General features: G+C 40.1%; 1 protein-coding gene across 7 annotated transcripts in view; it reads right to left on the reverse strand.

Annotated features, from left to right (window-relative positions):
* Window positions 1-4026: 4026 nt before the first annotated feature.
* Window positions 4027-15985, reverse strand: part of Frmpd4 (FERM and PDZ domain containing 4) — a 992697-nt gene continuing 980738 nt past the window's right edge. For 4 of the 7 annotated variants that reach the window (XM_028761867.1, XM_028761861.1, XM_028761870.1 and 1 more), the window contains 3 exons: window positions 11171-12229; window positions 9490-10779; window positions 4027-8018 (listed from right to left, as the gene is read on the reverse strand). In XM_028761867.1, coding sequence (XP_028617700.1) covers window positions 8014-8018; window positions 9490-10779; window positions 11171-12229 — 2354 coding nt within the window. In that variant the 3' untranslated portion in view covers window positions 4027-8013. The remainder of the gene's footprint in view (window positions 8019-9489; window positions 10780-11170; window positions 12230-15985) is intronic. The other 3 variants (XM_028761843.1, XM_028761849.1, XM_028761854.1) reach the window with 2 other exon arrangements.

Here is a 15985-nt window from a genome sequence, read left to right on the forward strand (position 1 = left end):
TTTTCATAGCTGTAGGTTACCCTGGTCATTAAGATGGACCTACACACAAGTCTCAGCTTGTTCTCATCCAGATGTATCATGGAAATGAAGGCTGCAAGGATGACATTCTTTTGGAACTCCTCTTTTGGCAGAGAAGGATAAAGGCTTGTCCATTCTAGAATAGTTACACCATATTTGACAGAGGTTGATTGGTTACGTTGATCACTGTGCCTGCACAATATTTGCCCACATTAGGAAGTTATTCATAGGTGTTGAATGAGTGAGTAGAATCATTCTGCCTTTTTAAGTGAGAGAAAACAGTCATGGATCATTGATGAAAGGACAAGCTAGATAAGATATCAGCCACCAGTGAAAAGGCAAACACCATGAATTGTTTGGAGGTTTCCAAGAAACCTCCTGTTAAGATCCTCTTATGAAGCTTCTATAGTAGTAGGTTTCTATTTAGTTTTTTCTAAGATCTGTAGTGTCAGTTTTCTCTCCTCATACTCCTGTATACTGCATGGGAGTAATAAACAATCTTATTCTGTTGTGAACCTTGTGACCTGATAACTACTGGCCTGACAAGGTATTCCCACTTCCACAAATGTTACGGAAGTAACCAAATATTTTCTGATTTGATTTAAGGCCCACTCCATAGAACTTATGCCTTGGACCATAAATTGAGCCAAAAGCCTGTGAATGGATATAATCATAAACCACAGGAAAAACCTAATGATTTTATACTGCCAAATGGACATAGCATTAAACTGCTCCCTAATTTCTTATGTTTGCGTTTATAGATCTGTCGACCCGCATCAGAGAAGCTGCTTTTTGTAGTGGATGGCTATAAAAACAGGAATCCACAACTGGTCAGAATTCAAAAAATAAGATGTCACAGAGTGCTCAGTTTTAAATAAGACACCTGTATCATATCCCTACCTCCAAGACTCAAGGGGCATAATGGAAGAGGAGTCAGAAAGACTGTAAGAGCTGGAAGCATTGGTGATTCGCTGTGAAACTGTCTTACTGGATGTGAGATAGCTGTTCCACTGATGAACTTACAGCGACTGTGACTACATAAACAAGAACAGTGTAGGCAAAATCTCCCCATGAATTTGGACAGGGCTCATGAACTCATACCTTTAACTGAGGAGCCATTGGCAGCTGATAGCTGATTGGGCAGGAGTATTTCTTCAGGGATAATTTCTTTGAAAGGCTACCATGCACCAGTAGCTAGTCCTACATTCATGCACATAAAGCCAGCACTAAGTAGACTCTGTGGGCTTAAAAACAGAGCACATGGAGAAGAATGTGATGGGGAGTTAAGGGAAGGGTTGGAGGAGAAAGAGTGGGCTGGGATTGATCAAAACACATCATATGCATCTATAAAATTCTCAGACAATAAGAAAATAGTACACTACCACATATATTTGTGAGTATAGTGAGTTTTAACTATGTATTGTGAAAAAGCCATCACAAGTGGCACAGACTTTCAGTTCAGGCTGTGAAGTATAAAACGAGAATAAACAAAAAGAAGGAAAACAAATCTAAGGTTCTAAAAGGAATATGTAAGCTAATTGAGATGCAATTTTAAATATGGTGAAGAAGATCGGAAGAATCTCAGCTGAAGGCAGTGCGTTAATTTTATAAGCTTCGTGGGATAATTACCTATTTTTTTCTAGCCCAGTAGGAATTTCCAGCAGAGTAGAGATTTATTTCATCCCATTATTTTGTGCAGCAACAACATTTAGTAGAATGTTTTTCCATGGATCTCCTATGTAAGGGATTTGAAATTTATCAACCCTCCTCCCAAGATAGGGGAACATCATGCAAGAGAAGGTGGGGAGACTATAAGAACCTGAGGATGGGGAAAGGAGTGTTATGAAATGCTGTCCTGTGGACATGATATAGGTCATCCATTCATGAACTCACAGCAGTTGTGGTCAACTGAACAAGATCGGGCCTACCTCTAACTGAGTTATTGTGAAGATAGGAGGTGGGTATGTTGGCACACTCTGAAGAGGAAAAATTTGGATAGATATTTCAATATATATTTCACGTATATGTATATGTATGTATATATTTATATGAAACGAAATTCTCAAAGATCAGTTTTAATGTTTCAAGTGAGATGTAGCCAAGGAATAATTTGAATAACTAAGAATATCAGGTTTAGTGATGCTAGTCAAGTTGTTATGAATATAAACAATTCAAATGATAGAATCCTTGCTCCTTGATATTTTTAATTTTTTTTAAAGATTTATTTGCTTTGTTTTTTTTAAACTTTATTGATTTATTATAAGTACACTGTAGCTGTCTTCAGACACCCCACAAGAGGACATCAGATCTCATGGCAGATGGTTGTGAGCCACCATGTGGTTGCTGGGATTTGAACTCATGACCTCTGGAAGAGCAGTCAGTGCTCTTAACCACTGAGCCATCTCACCAGCCCGCTCCTTGATATTTTAAAACCGAGTAGCTATTACTGCAACCTGCCTTTAAACAAGAATCAGTCACATTACATCTAAATGTCTCTTTCATACTTTATGTACTATCAGAGAGGAAACAAATATTGAAATCTATAAAGCCAAATGGAAAAGCTAGCCTCATAGGCAGGCAGGCAAGCCGCAGGCAGGCAGGCCTGCACGCACACGTGCACACACACACACACACACACACACACACACACATCAAGACACATCAATATCCCAAATCAGATTAGAGACAGTGTAATACTCATGTACTTTGATTTCTCACAAATATCCCCTCTCTGTGTCTATCTCTCCTTTCATTTCCCCATTTATTTCCTTTTCCCTCATCTTCCCTTTCCCCTAATTGCTGGGGATGGAACCCAGGGCCTTGCACAAGGCCCTCTTTAAGATTTCTAAGTGTTTAGAAAAGATGGGGACTTGCCTGAAAAAGGTGATTCACTCTCCTCTTTTTTTCCAATTTTAAACACATTTATCAGTAGCTCAATGAGTGGTAAAAAAAAAAAAAAGAATAAATCGCCCTATTGCCAAATAAAGCAAAATGCAGGCAGAAGAGATTAAAGTATCATTCTGATTGGCTCAGAAAGAGCACTAAGGCAGTTGATAATTGGCACTGGAAGTATATGCAAATGGAATATAAGCAAATGGAGACTGTCTACCATGAAAAGATGGCGTTCTTAGCAAAATTAATCAAACTTGTGGTGGTATTGTAGCTAATGGTTTCAAAACTTATTTTTAGCCTCTATTTTCTAGAAAATTATTCCTTATGTGATTAGATTCATTCCCGTTGAGCCCAAAATTGGTGGATTCCATGTTAAGTTTGACACTGAAGCAACTGTATCAAATAGTGGATCTTACCAATGCTATGAATGTTGTTCATGTGACATCTCTCTCTCTCATGCCTACAATGTTCCTTCTGACAAATTCACTTACATGACATGTGAATGAATTAAGATTCATGTGCTCCCACCAACTGAGTTCATAGTTAAACTCGGAAGAGTGAAATGAATGAAAATACCAATAAATAAAAATAAATGGGTGGGGGAAAGATGGCAGTAATTGTTGGCAAGGTTTCTGGAGGCTCAGTTTGTAAGGGACTTTCACTTTCATTACCATTTATTTCTGTAATGTTTGTTTAATGATATGGAGGAATTGCCTATTTTTATATGTGAAGTGGCATTGTGGTTATTTTTTAAAGTTCTTATTCCTAGAAGATTCCTAATGGCATATTCATGGATTAAGTGACGTGATACCAGAGAGTTGCTTCTAAATCACACAGGCTGGGAGGAGGTGTGTAGAAAGGGAGCAAGTAATACTGATCAGGAGTTGATGTCCACGGAGTCACCAGTTAGCACCTTTAATAATTGCATGCATTCTTGCACGCTTTTGTACCTTTTATAGTGATAGCTAAATGAAAATGGCGAGAGAGACATTTAGGAAAACAGGCTGGACTCTGAATGAAACAAACTTCAAAGCCAGTTCCATGATCTTCAAACTTTAGTGACTGCCACTCTACCTGTGATGGTATTTTGCATACATGCACCAGACTTATGCTTGTTTGTTTATTTATTTATTTATTTATTTAAAATTATGTACATGTACCACTGTACTATTATGCCATTATAAAACATACACAAACATAAAAAAACTAGATAAAAATAAACACAAGTATCACTCTAGTATGTTCTTCCTATATTCTAATGGACACGAACTCCAGTTAGGAGCCCCATGCTTAATGACGGTGAGGGGGCATTTTGAGATTTTTGAATAGTAAAGACTTTGTTTAGGAGAACAGAAACTTACTGGAGTAGCCACAGGAAATGGGAGATTGGCTAGAAGGACCCAGAGCTATTTCCCTGAGGCTTCTCAAAGAACCACAATGGAGTAGGAAGTTGTTCTAGCTAGATTTGCAATTTGAAAAAGGACCATCATTTCCTTGTATGCTTCTTTTCAGATTATGCACTACACATAATGTGTTCTGCACACAGTCAGGATACAATATGCATTGAAAACAAATATTCTCCACACAGTATCTTGGGCAATATATTTAACACAACAATTATGATAATTATAATATCTAACATTGAATACTTATTCTCCATCAGATATTGTGGTAAGAACTTTACAATACACAATTTTACTTAAAACTTGTGAAAACCCTATGGAAATAGATTTCATTACTGAAGTCCATTTCACAATAAGGATATCAAGACTGAGAGATAGCTTTCCCACAATGAAAGGGCTAGGGAATGGCAGGACCAAAATTTAAATCAAGATGTTTCTGACCCTAAGCCCCACATTTCATAACTAGTAAACCATAATGCCTCCAGAAGGAACTAATGATAGTGTCCAAACCAAGAGACCATAGAGATGATTACATGAGATAATACACGTGATAATAATGTTTAGCACATTGTCTGACACAGAGCACACATCCTATTGTTGTTTGTATTATAGTACACAGAATATTTGCTAAGATTTTCCACAGTAAACACCACTAATGTCTCTCAACAGCAAAACACCAAATATTTAGAATTGTAATGAAATGTTTTATTATTTAATCAAACATTATTTATAATAACATATGTCTGAACTCCTTTCATTGGTTACAATCTGTAAATCTGTGGTGTTGCATTTGCTGAGTCTCTGTGGAATGAATGGCTGACCAGAGAGAGATAGCAACTGTAGACCTTGCTAGGTCTCCTGCATGGCAGGCTACAAAATGAGAAATATTGGTTCTTGCTATACTACTCTTATTCTAAGCCATTTACAGAAATAGGAATGTGGGGAGCTTGACTACAGAGTGATCCAGAAACTACATATGTACATATCAATTTAACTTATGATTGAAGAGTTTGCCTTCTTTTGTTTTGACCCAAAGGTGTAATTTGAGTGATGACAGTTCAGAATGCATCTTTGTATTTCCTTAGTTTCACCTGAAATAGTCAGATTTGCCATGTTTCTCTTCAGATTTTGTATTTCTATCTATCAGCCAAATGAAGTACTCATTAGGCAAATATTACTTTTTGAATCATGGTTTCAATTTTGAGCGTAGTCATCTCTCCTTTATTTTCTGGAACATTCTAGATTTGAAATTTTGTCCCAGTAGTAGGCTGTCCTTCCATGTTTTGTTGTTAGCCATGCCCCTGTAGTAGAGGGGCTACATGAAGCCCTTCATGGAGCTAAGGGCTAGGAGCTGAAGGCTGAGCAGTGTTTCCCAGGTGCTAGGGTGCGCTCTGATTTACATTACTGGGTCTGCACTTTTTGTGCTCATTAAATCTTCTGCTTTTGTGTAAATCTACAAATACGTTATTAGGTGTTCTCTAAAGGAAATCGTAAGCTTCATGGTTGAGTTGGAAGGAAATAATGCCTTTGGTTTACGTATTTTTGTCATTGAGTCAACCAGATCTCTCTTTTCATCAAACAATTTAATTTTGGCATTACTAATTCCACTTACTTTATGTAATTAGACAACCCATACCTCTAGCTATTGCCTAGGAACCTGCCCATCATTTCCCCTGTTCTTTCATTTGGGAAGCCTTTTAAGTCTAAAAATACTGTAAGGAGCATTTAAGCTGACACAATGGAATCTGCCCATCCCTGTCAATCTGTAGCCCAAATAGCATAAACCAAAATTGAATATGTGGGGATTCTTGGAAGAAAGCATCCAATAACAAAACACTATGAGCAAAACATTAATTTATTATATATATTTTCTAATAATTCATAATAGCTTCTTGAATTTTAAATATATTTTTTGCTACTTCCAATGTTTAAAAATTATAATTTTAAAACACAGGTACTGTTTTATATACACTTTGATTTCTTTTCTACTTTTTTTTGGCCTTTCTTCTAAATATGAATGATAGGATCTCCAAGTATCCATTTGGAAGGAGAGGTGATAGGATTCATTGTTTTCTTCTAACAATGTAGAATTTAAAACTCCATATCATATGCTTAGAGTTTTGACTATATGAAAAATAGCCAAATGCCATCATTTTCTCATATATTCCTTCTACATGTATATATGTATAATATAAACAGAATATATCTGATTAAGACTTTTCAACATTTCATCAATGTAACTTCTATCTCCTATTTTATATAAAAGAACAAAATATACAGAGAGAAGAAAGGAGATATCTGTTCATTGTACACAGAAAGTAAAGAAAAGTTCATGTATGGCTTTGCAAAGATAGATTATGATGTGACTTTCATATTTATTTATTTAAAAGCATCTTGAGAGAACGTGTTAGTGTGCTTACAAGAGCGGCCATGGTGGTTGAATGTCGCATCGATAGTCCAATACTAGGATCCCCAGTGGTCTTGCCAGTGGCTGCCTCAGCAGCTTTCAGGAGACAAATATAGTTTATGACCACTTCATCAATCTTCGCTACAATTTCTTGCCGCTGTGTTTCAGAGTTCACAACTTTCACTAACCGCATGCAAGCTTCTGTTAGGCAACAGAGCACTTGAAAACTGGAACTCATAGCTAGGAGCATCTCTTCTGGGCTTTTCTCGGCCATTGCCATTTTCCTACAGGCACTTCCCAACTGTCTGGACTCAATGGATAACAGTTGCTTGTACTGAGAAAGTGTAAGGTCATATGCTTCAGGGCGTGACTCCTCCCTCTTTGCCTTGGTTGCCCTCACAAGGCAGAGCAGCTCATTGGCATCATTCTGGGCTTCAAGAAACCCATTGGGCATTCCATATGTGTTTGCCTTTAGGGCATTTATTCTTGCAATCCGGGCATCAAAAGCCAGACTGCTGAAGTCCAAGTCATCTGGGCCATCTGGGTCTTCTGTCCAGACCTTCAGTACTGTCCCTCTGGACAGTTCTTCCCCTTGCTTCTGCAGTCCAACAACCAAGGATGAGTTACTTGGTTCTGGCATGGCTTGGGTTATCTGTGGTCGATAGAGACAAGAGACCTGAAGGGTGGCCTCTCCTTCCTCTTCATCCTCATCCCCATCTTCATCCTGCCCTTGGTTTAGAAAACAGTAGCTGAAGGGTCCTCGGCATCTCCAGTTGCTGCTTTCCAGCTTCCTTAAGGGTAGGGTCCTATACACCTTTGAGTCTTTATGAGACATGGGGGACCTTTTGTGAAACTTTCCCTCAGAGATAAAGTGCATTGAGCTTTGGGAAAAACTTTTGGTGAGCTTCTTCCCCAGAGGGAGTTCTGCTCGTCTTTCTGAATGGGCCTCCTGTGCTTCTGTGATTCCTGGATACTTCAAGCTGACTACACCCTTGGTTCTCTCTTGGAAGGTCTCCAAACCTACGGGTCCTGAGAGGATACTGCTGCTATGTCTGAGAGCCCTCTGGCTGGGGGGTGTCCTGAGGCTCCCCCCTCTCAGATCTGCTGGCCGCCAGCTCACAGCCTCTCCGAATGCCTGGTTTCCTTGGGAGAAATCATTAGGGTCTTGATTTGGGCTTGGCACCTTTGATTCCAAGTGAATATTTGATGGTAGCAGGATGGGATCAACTTCAGGATGTGGAGACCAAGCTGAAGGCATGCCTCCTTGTCTCTCCTTCCCAGGCTCTGTCAAAGCTACACTAGGGGTAGTAGAAAAACAGAGTCGTTAAGCATCTCTTGGGTGGACATTTTCACTACTGCTCTACGTGATGCCTGTCATTTCCCAGGAGTCTATTTAAAAAGAGTTGCTATGTGTCAGGGCTACCCTGCTTCCCAACGATTGCTTCCAAATAACTTATTCATGTCAATGGACGGCAAGAATTCCTGGAGTCTATTACTTCTGGAACTACTGACTCAGTTGAATTTGTCTTGAAATCTGAAGCATTTGTATGGAGACAATTATATTTCATGAATTTCCAATGGTTAGATTTATAGTTAGTAAATAAGCATCCCACTGCATACATTATCCCAACAGGTTTGAGATATTTAAGTTTCATTTTAAGGGAATTGGATTAATTGGGGCATGGTGACAATTTTTTAAGCATTCTAATTGGATTCTTGATAATTAACTCAGCCACCTGTTTTAAGAGGACAGCATGAGTTGTAAAGTTTGTTTGACATAGGGCTTGAGGTCAAGACACTAGACAAGTTGCTCAACTTTTGTAGGAAAACTAACATATTATATGTAAAAGAACAAGAGGTAACGGAGGCAAAATCTGTTTTCAAGCCAAATGAGCTGAATAACACTCACAGATGGTTTGCCTAGAGTAGGAAACCAAAGCTAATGGTGAGTTTGGAGGCAACATCACAATCTTTTGAAGACTCAAGACATTTTTAAAGGGTAGGACTAGAAATTAAGCTGTATGAGATCTCAGTAATCTCTTCTGGCCACTATGGGAAAAACACTATTGTCCTAACATGAAGCCTTAATAGCATCTGCTTGGGTCATCTGATGATCAGCTAAGTAGGTCAGGATGAGGGGAGCTTGCTGGGGAGTGGGTTATGGTGAGCACGAAAGGTGACTGTGTTATCTTCTTGATACAGATTTTATTTGAGGGAGTCATAACTCTTCCAACTCTTTTCGACACAGATGTCCATTGAAGACATGGGACTATTACTTTAGTCCATTGGAAGGTGTCTCCCAAAGGTAAGACAGGAAGGCATGACTCTGCTGAGACACATATACTCTTTCCCAAATGCTCCAGTCTCCCTCACTGCCTGCTTTATATCCTTCTCTACACAACACGACAGCAAAACTAGAAAGGAATGATCTCAGCAAGAAGGAAATCAAAGTGCTACGTAATCTTATGCAATACTATCTTGTAGCTGTGTGTCATAGGGGGCCTCTGCACTCAGAATTTAGAACAAAATTTATGACTCCATCAAATTCTAAAGTAAGAACAAAGCAAGATTATAATGAGAAAAATCTATTTCCCACATTGTTCCAGACTCAAACCCCACTATTTATTGTCAATGGGTCACTGATCACTACTAAACAGCTCCATGGTCTTTTTTTTTCCTTTCTACCTTTTACTCTGTATTTTTAGATTTGTTGTAAATAAGGTCCCCATGCTCCTGGTACATAAAACACTAAATCCATCATTGCTGTACCTGTGGTTTCCTTAATCTTGGGCAGTCGATGGCATCCATCTCTCAAAGTGCCAAATAGGGGGTCGGCATTAATGGCTGTGTGCAGAGCAGGCACTGTCATGCGTGGACACATCCCTTCTGTCTGTGGGTGCAGTTCCTTGAAGGTGGCTCCATGGTTGGGATGGCCAGGTGCTCTCTCCTCTGGTGACATATAACTCCCGCCTTTCCCAGAAGCGTCTGGAATCAGGTGCTTCCCCATGGATGGGCAGAGGGGTGATTCCACAGGAGTGGCACAGGCACTGGTACTGCTGCCAGGGCCACAGCCTGTGTCCACTGAAGAGCCTTGAGAGCTCTGGAGAGAAAAATGGCCCTCACTCTGCAGGGATGACATTCGCTTGGCCAAATGGTAGTCACAAAGGCGAGCCACATTGTCTTCAGCCTCAGGAAGCTTAGTGGCATGGCCACAAGTGGGAGAGTCAGTATCTTCAGGGTTGTCTAAGTCTTTGGCTGAGGTTACACAGGTCATATCTGTTAGGAAGTGGTCCCCTTGGCCAAGTCCTGAAGCATCATCAGCCTCTCCTTCCACAGTGCCATCTTCTTTCCCTTCAGCCTCTCTGTTCCCCAGACCTGGACCTCTAGAAAAGGCTTTCATGGCTGATGCTTCCATTCCACTTTTCTCTACCACCCCACCATCAGAGGCCACATACCATCTTTGGCTGTCCTTACGAAAGGCAGTTCTCTCCAGGTTAAAAGTGCTGAGGTGTGGATTGTCTCTTGAAGACACAGTGCCAACTTTGCCTTTGGTGTCCTCCTCCATCTCTGCTAGTTTGGTTCCTTGCTGTTTTTTCCCTGGTACATTCCCACTCAGGGGGGATTTCCCCTCTCCCTCAGCAAGCTTGCTTTTCCTTTTGCTGGTACAGGAATATGCCACTGACCCCATGTGAAGTTTACTAAAATAGTCAGTGACTGACTTGGTCTCCATGGTTTCTGGCTCCATTTCCATGTGGTCTGAGTGAAGGATCTGCTTGGAAGGCACAACTTTGGGTGGGAGGTCAGTTGCTGGGCGAGCAGCCAGGCCATGGGAGGACTTTGGAGGCAAGCCCACTGAGGGGGCTTTGGAGGTGGGGAACTCTGTCTGCTCTTCTGCCAGAGGGTGATAGCCTTCATGAGTGGCCAAGAACATTCGGGAGAGGCTTTCCGACTGCTTCTGTGCTGCAGCTAGCTCAGAACCCTCTGTCATTTCAGAAGAATTAGTCTCATTGCCCGAGTCTGATGAAGACTCGGGACTATAGGCCCGCAAGATGGCTACACCTGTATGCCATAAAAAACAAGAAGCAATTAATGGCTGGAGCAGAGGCACTTAGAGACATGCAAGAAAATGTGACTCGTTATAATTACAAAAATGAAAACAAACAACAATGACAAAACAAAATTTAAAAAAAAAAACAAGATTTTTCCCTTTTCAGTAAGAACTATGATTTTATTGCACAGTTGTTCCAGAGGGGGGGGGAACATCATTTTTTTTAACTAGCAACAAAGGAAACCACCTAACAGAAACCCCCATGATAGTAGTTCAGCATATTTATGAAATGGGACATGTATGAAATGGAAACACCACATAACAGGACTCCAAGAACAAATGACTCAAAAGGATGAGATGACAATGGTTATCAGTGAATAAACGTAACAATGGTGAAAGAACCTGAATTTTCACTCTTCTGCTGTTCTTCTGAAAGAGCTTCTAGGGCTTCCAGTGTGGAAACGACTGCAGGGTCCAGTCCCTTCTCACACTTGCCCTCTGCACTGGTGGGCACAGCATCAATGAGGGACACAGGGATCTCCTCATTCTGCAGGCTGCTGCCTTGTTCTTTGTCCTCATGGAAGGACGTTGCCTGGCTCTGAGTGTCCTCTTCATCAGAACTGTCTCTAAAGCCAGGTGGGGGAGCAGCGATGGCCATGTTCAGAGAACGCAGGAGGAAGTCATCCTCATTATCATCTCCTTCTGGAGGAGGCAGGGTCGTGAGATCAATTATGTCATCACTTGATCCAGACAGGTCAAGGATGGCTGGTTGGTTCATTTCACCCACCACAAGGTCCTCCTCACAGCTCACCTCATCTTCATCTTCTGCATCATCTGTGTTTTCTGCATAACAGATGTCATGTAAGAGGGGCTCCTCTATCCCCTCAGGGGCCTCAAAGTTCTTCACGTCACCTATGTTTGCATAAACAGAATTTGCCACAAACTGAATGCTGTCTGTGTCTGGAGTGAGGTCCAAGTTTTTCATGTCATTGGCACTGCTGATGAAGAGATTCCTCTGCTTCTCTAGCATTTCTGGATTCTCATCTAACATTCTTTCATAGCCTAGAGTTGGGGGACTCATGCCATCATCTAAGGCAAGATCTCCAAAAATAAAGGACACTTTAGCTCCTCGAGGAGATTCCTGTGCTTTCTTCAGAGTGTCTGGACCTGAGAGGGTCAAAAGGGACCGTTGAGCTAGGCTCCTATAGTCAGCCTCACAGGAGGCATCCCCTGGCTGGGTCAGTGGCTGGCTAAGTTCATCTGAACTGTATGTGTTGTCGATATATAAGTGCCGGTGCTCTTTGGGACACATGGTGCTGTCTGCCATCTCAACTGTCTTCTGCTTAGAATCTATATATGTGATTTGGGCTTCTTGTTCCCCTTCGCCAATGAAGGTGGTCATCTGGGTCATACAGTTCCAATCAGGACCAAGGAGATTATGCTTGCCTTTATTTTCTGTTCCTAAAGAGAAAGAATCATATAGATATGTTATTATGCTGTCTGCTCTCAGGAATGGTAGAGGTCTCTCTCTCTCTCTCTCTCTCTCTCTCTCTCTCTCTGTGTATGTGTGTGTGTGTGTGTGTATTGCATATGATACACACACACACACACACATATATATATATACACATATACATATACATACATACATACATACATACATACATACATACATACATATGTTTGTATGTGGCCATGGTCACCAATGACCATGTACACAGATGCCAGACATTAATGCCTGATATCTATCTTTATCACTTTTCATCATCTAGTTTTGAGTCTGAGTCTATTGCTAAACCTGGAGCTTGCTGATTCAGTTAGGCTGGCTGACTGGTAAGCTACTGGGATCCACTTGTCTCTGCCTTCCCAGTGTTAGGATTATAGTTGCACACCAGCAGACATGGATTTTCATGTGGGTAATAAGGATCCAAAACTCAGGCCTTCATGTTTGCACAACAAGCATCTCATCTAGGGAGTCATCTCCTCAGTCCTGCCTGTTTCGTACTTTAATGGCTTTTTATCACTCTGTAAGCACGGTTATTCAACATTCTAAATGGAGTACTAGTTGACGTAGGTCGCAGGTGTGAGATTCCTTGGTTAGGAGACTTAATCAAATTGATACTGCACAAAATAGAGGTGCTATTTGATAACATGTAACAGCATCTGGGAGGAGAGGGTGATATCTTAACTCCCTCTAGCCCTTGCTTTTATTAGTGGGCCTCAAAGGTACCCATGAACGGAAATATATAATAAAAACTTTTATAATCCTTAAAGGTGATATTCTAATGGATGGTTTTCCCAGAAAATACTCCATTTACTTTGTGAAGTGAGATGTAACATTCCCTAGTTGGTAAGATATGATAATGACTTCATCTTTCTTGAATTATGAGACAGTCAAGGATCTTCATACTTCTCCTACATTTATTAAGAAACAAAATGTGGTACCTCATTTTCAGCCTCATTGTACCTTAGTAGTAATAATATATTCATGTATACATGTTAGTATTCATATCTATAAGCATATGGATGTGTGTATATAATACACAAGATGTATCCCTCACAGGACTTCTTTTTAGCTATTTCTGGGCATAGTTAATATTTAGGCTTATTTCAGCAATCATTTGCATCATGGGAGTATGTGAAGATTTGTTTGATGTTTCACACCAATTAAAATTGCAAAACATGAATTTAAATATTATTCCATTTGCTCTTCAAGGGTCTTGTCATGTGTAATTTACGTGTGGAGATTTGCGCTGATATTTAACAAGAGGGAGAAGTAGGTCATTCTGTGGCTATTGTTTTGTTGATTACAGAAGCAATTTTCTGAGGAAAAGTTAGGGTCCTACTAGTTTTCCATCTGTTCTTTCCACCCCCTGTCCCTTATTTGGGACATACTGACATGCATGGTATTTGGAAAAGAAAATCAGTTTTACTATATATAGTAGTATTTTTTTCCCAAATTATATAATGCTGAACAGTATTAGCATCATTTTGCTAAATATCTGCATTTTATAAGCAACAGTAAAATATATACTTTTAAGGACACCGAGTTAGAGAGTGGCCATATTGGCATCTAACTTTACAGTCAGTATATGTTGTGCGACTTCAACATCAACAACAAAAATAGATTACCTCTCTCTCTTTCTCTCTCTCTTATGTGTGTGTGTGTGCGCGCACACACGCACTGGCACGCAGGACAGACTGTTGTTAGGAGATAGGCTAGTGAGCAGAGATTCATTGCAACAGGGCCCCAGATTTAGACTAAAATTTGGGAAAGACTTTCTAGAAAGAGGGCCAAATAGGAAATATTTGATGTGTTTTAGATCATTTTTAACATGAAAGCAGCCATAGATGGTAGATACATAAACACATGGGAGTATGGGTGGAATGTTGGTCCACAAATGGCATGTCCACTTTGAGAAAGTTTTTTTATTGAATATGTGACCATATTTGGAAAATCGTCAATCATATTTACTGAAAGATTTTGATATTAAATCATTTTGAATTATCTGTGCAGTTCCTCAATCCAGTGGCAAGTAGCTTTAAGGAAGAAGAGAGAGAAACAAATCTGAACCACAAAGGAAAGAACTAAATGCCATATGAAGACACAGGCAAAGGCTAGTAGCATGTTACACCACAAAGAGTGCTGACAGCCATCAGTAGCAGGAAGATGCAGGATACATCCTCCTTTAGATCTGTTGGAGGAAGCCAAGATATGTCTACACCTTGATTTTAGACTTCAAACCTTCAAACAGAAAGTCAATTTCTGTTCCTTTCTCCAAGCTACCATATTTGCAATTATTTGTTGCCATAGCCTGAGAAAAGTGATACAGTGTGTATAGTTGAATTGCAATAAAACTTTATTCATACGAACAAGAAAACTAAATAGGTCAGGAAACTGAGAGAAAATTATACTTATAAATATGTAGATATGTGAGATCAGAGATTTTGAAAATATTTAAAATTAAAATTTCAAGATAGGATGAAAAACTGTTAGCTTATAAGTTCTTATTAGAAAGTCTTGACTAAAGTCCACCTCAATTTTTAGTTAAAAAATGTACTCAATCTGGACTTCCTTCCTATGGTATATATACTGTTTACCTTCTTGGAATGACTCAAGAGACATAGAACACTGTGGGGTGGGAATTGTGGCTTAGTCTTCACTGGACTGAACATGAAATATGATGATTAATCTTGATCATCAACTTTACTGGATGTACAGCCACTGGAAAGCACACCTCCAGGTATTTCTGAAGGTGTTTTCAGAAAGGTTTAACAGAGAACGGAAGAAAAAACCTGAATGTGAATGACACCATCCCATGGACTTGTGTCCCAAGCTGAAGGAAAACGAGAAAGTGCTGAACATTAACCTAGCATTCATCACTATCTACCTCCTGATTGCAGATGTAATGTTCTCAGTTGCTTCATGTTCCTGCCATCATGCCTCACCCACCATGTTTGAGACAGTATCCCCAAAGTAAGCACTTCCTTAAGTCGCCTTTTGCCAAGTATTTGCTCACAGCAATGTGCAAAATAACTGATAAAAGAAATTTACTGTTTACTTTTCTTATGCCTCGGGAGATCTGAGAGTTTCCAAAGGGGGAAGAAAGGTGGTACATAATGCTAAATGTCCTAGTTCACCCTGACAATAATTAAATTAGTGGAAAAAAAAGTTTCTTTTTCGCTCACAGGTTATAGTGCAACTCAGGCAGGGGAAAGTCAAGGTGACAGGAGAGTGAAGCATCTAGTTACATCATATTCACTCTCAAGAGCAAAGAGCAATGAATGCATTTCTAGTGCTCCGCATACTTCTTCTATACTTACATAGTACACTATATAAATCTAGGGAATGGTGCCAGCCACAGTGAACTGGGTCGTCCCATGTCAATTTATATGATTAAGAAAATCCTTTCTACACATGCCAATAGATCAGCTTGATCTAGACAGTCCCTTATCATAACCATTTGTGGAAGTTTAAAAAGGTGTAGCTCCTATAGGTTTATATATTTGTGTGCCTAGTTATCACAGAATGACACCACTTAAAAGGTTTGGGGACGGCGCTATTGCTTTCTTAGAGTAGATATGGCCTTGTTGGAGGAAGTATGTCATTAGAGGTAGGCTTTGAGGTTTCAAAGACCCAACCTAGGCCCAATCTCTCTCTCTCTCTCTCTCTCTCTCTCTCTCTCTCTCTCTCTCTCTCTCTCCCTCCCTCCCTCG

The sequence above is a fragment of the Grammomys surdaster genome, unplaced genomic scaffold (assembly GCF_004785775.1).
Source record: "Grammomys surdaster isolate TR1022 unplaced genomic scaffold, NIH_TR_1.0 131, whole genome shotgun sequence".
Classification (NCBI taxonomy): Eukaryota; Metazoa; Chordata; class Mammalia; order Rodentia; family Muridae; genus Grammomys; species Grammomys surdaster.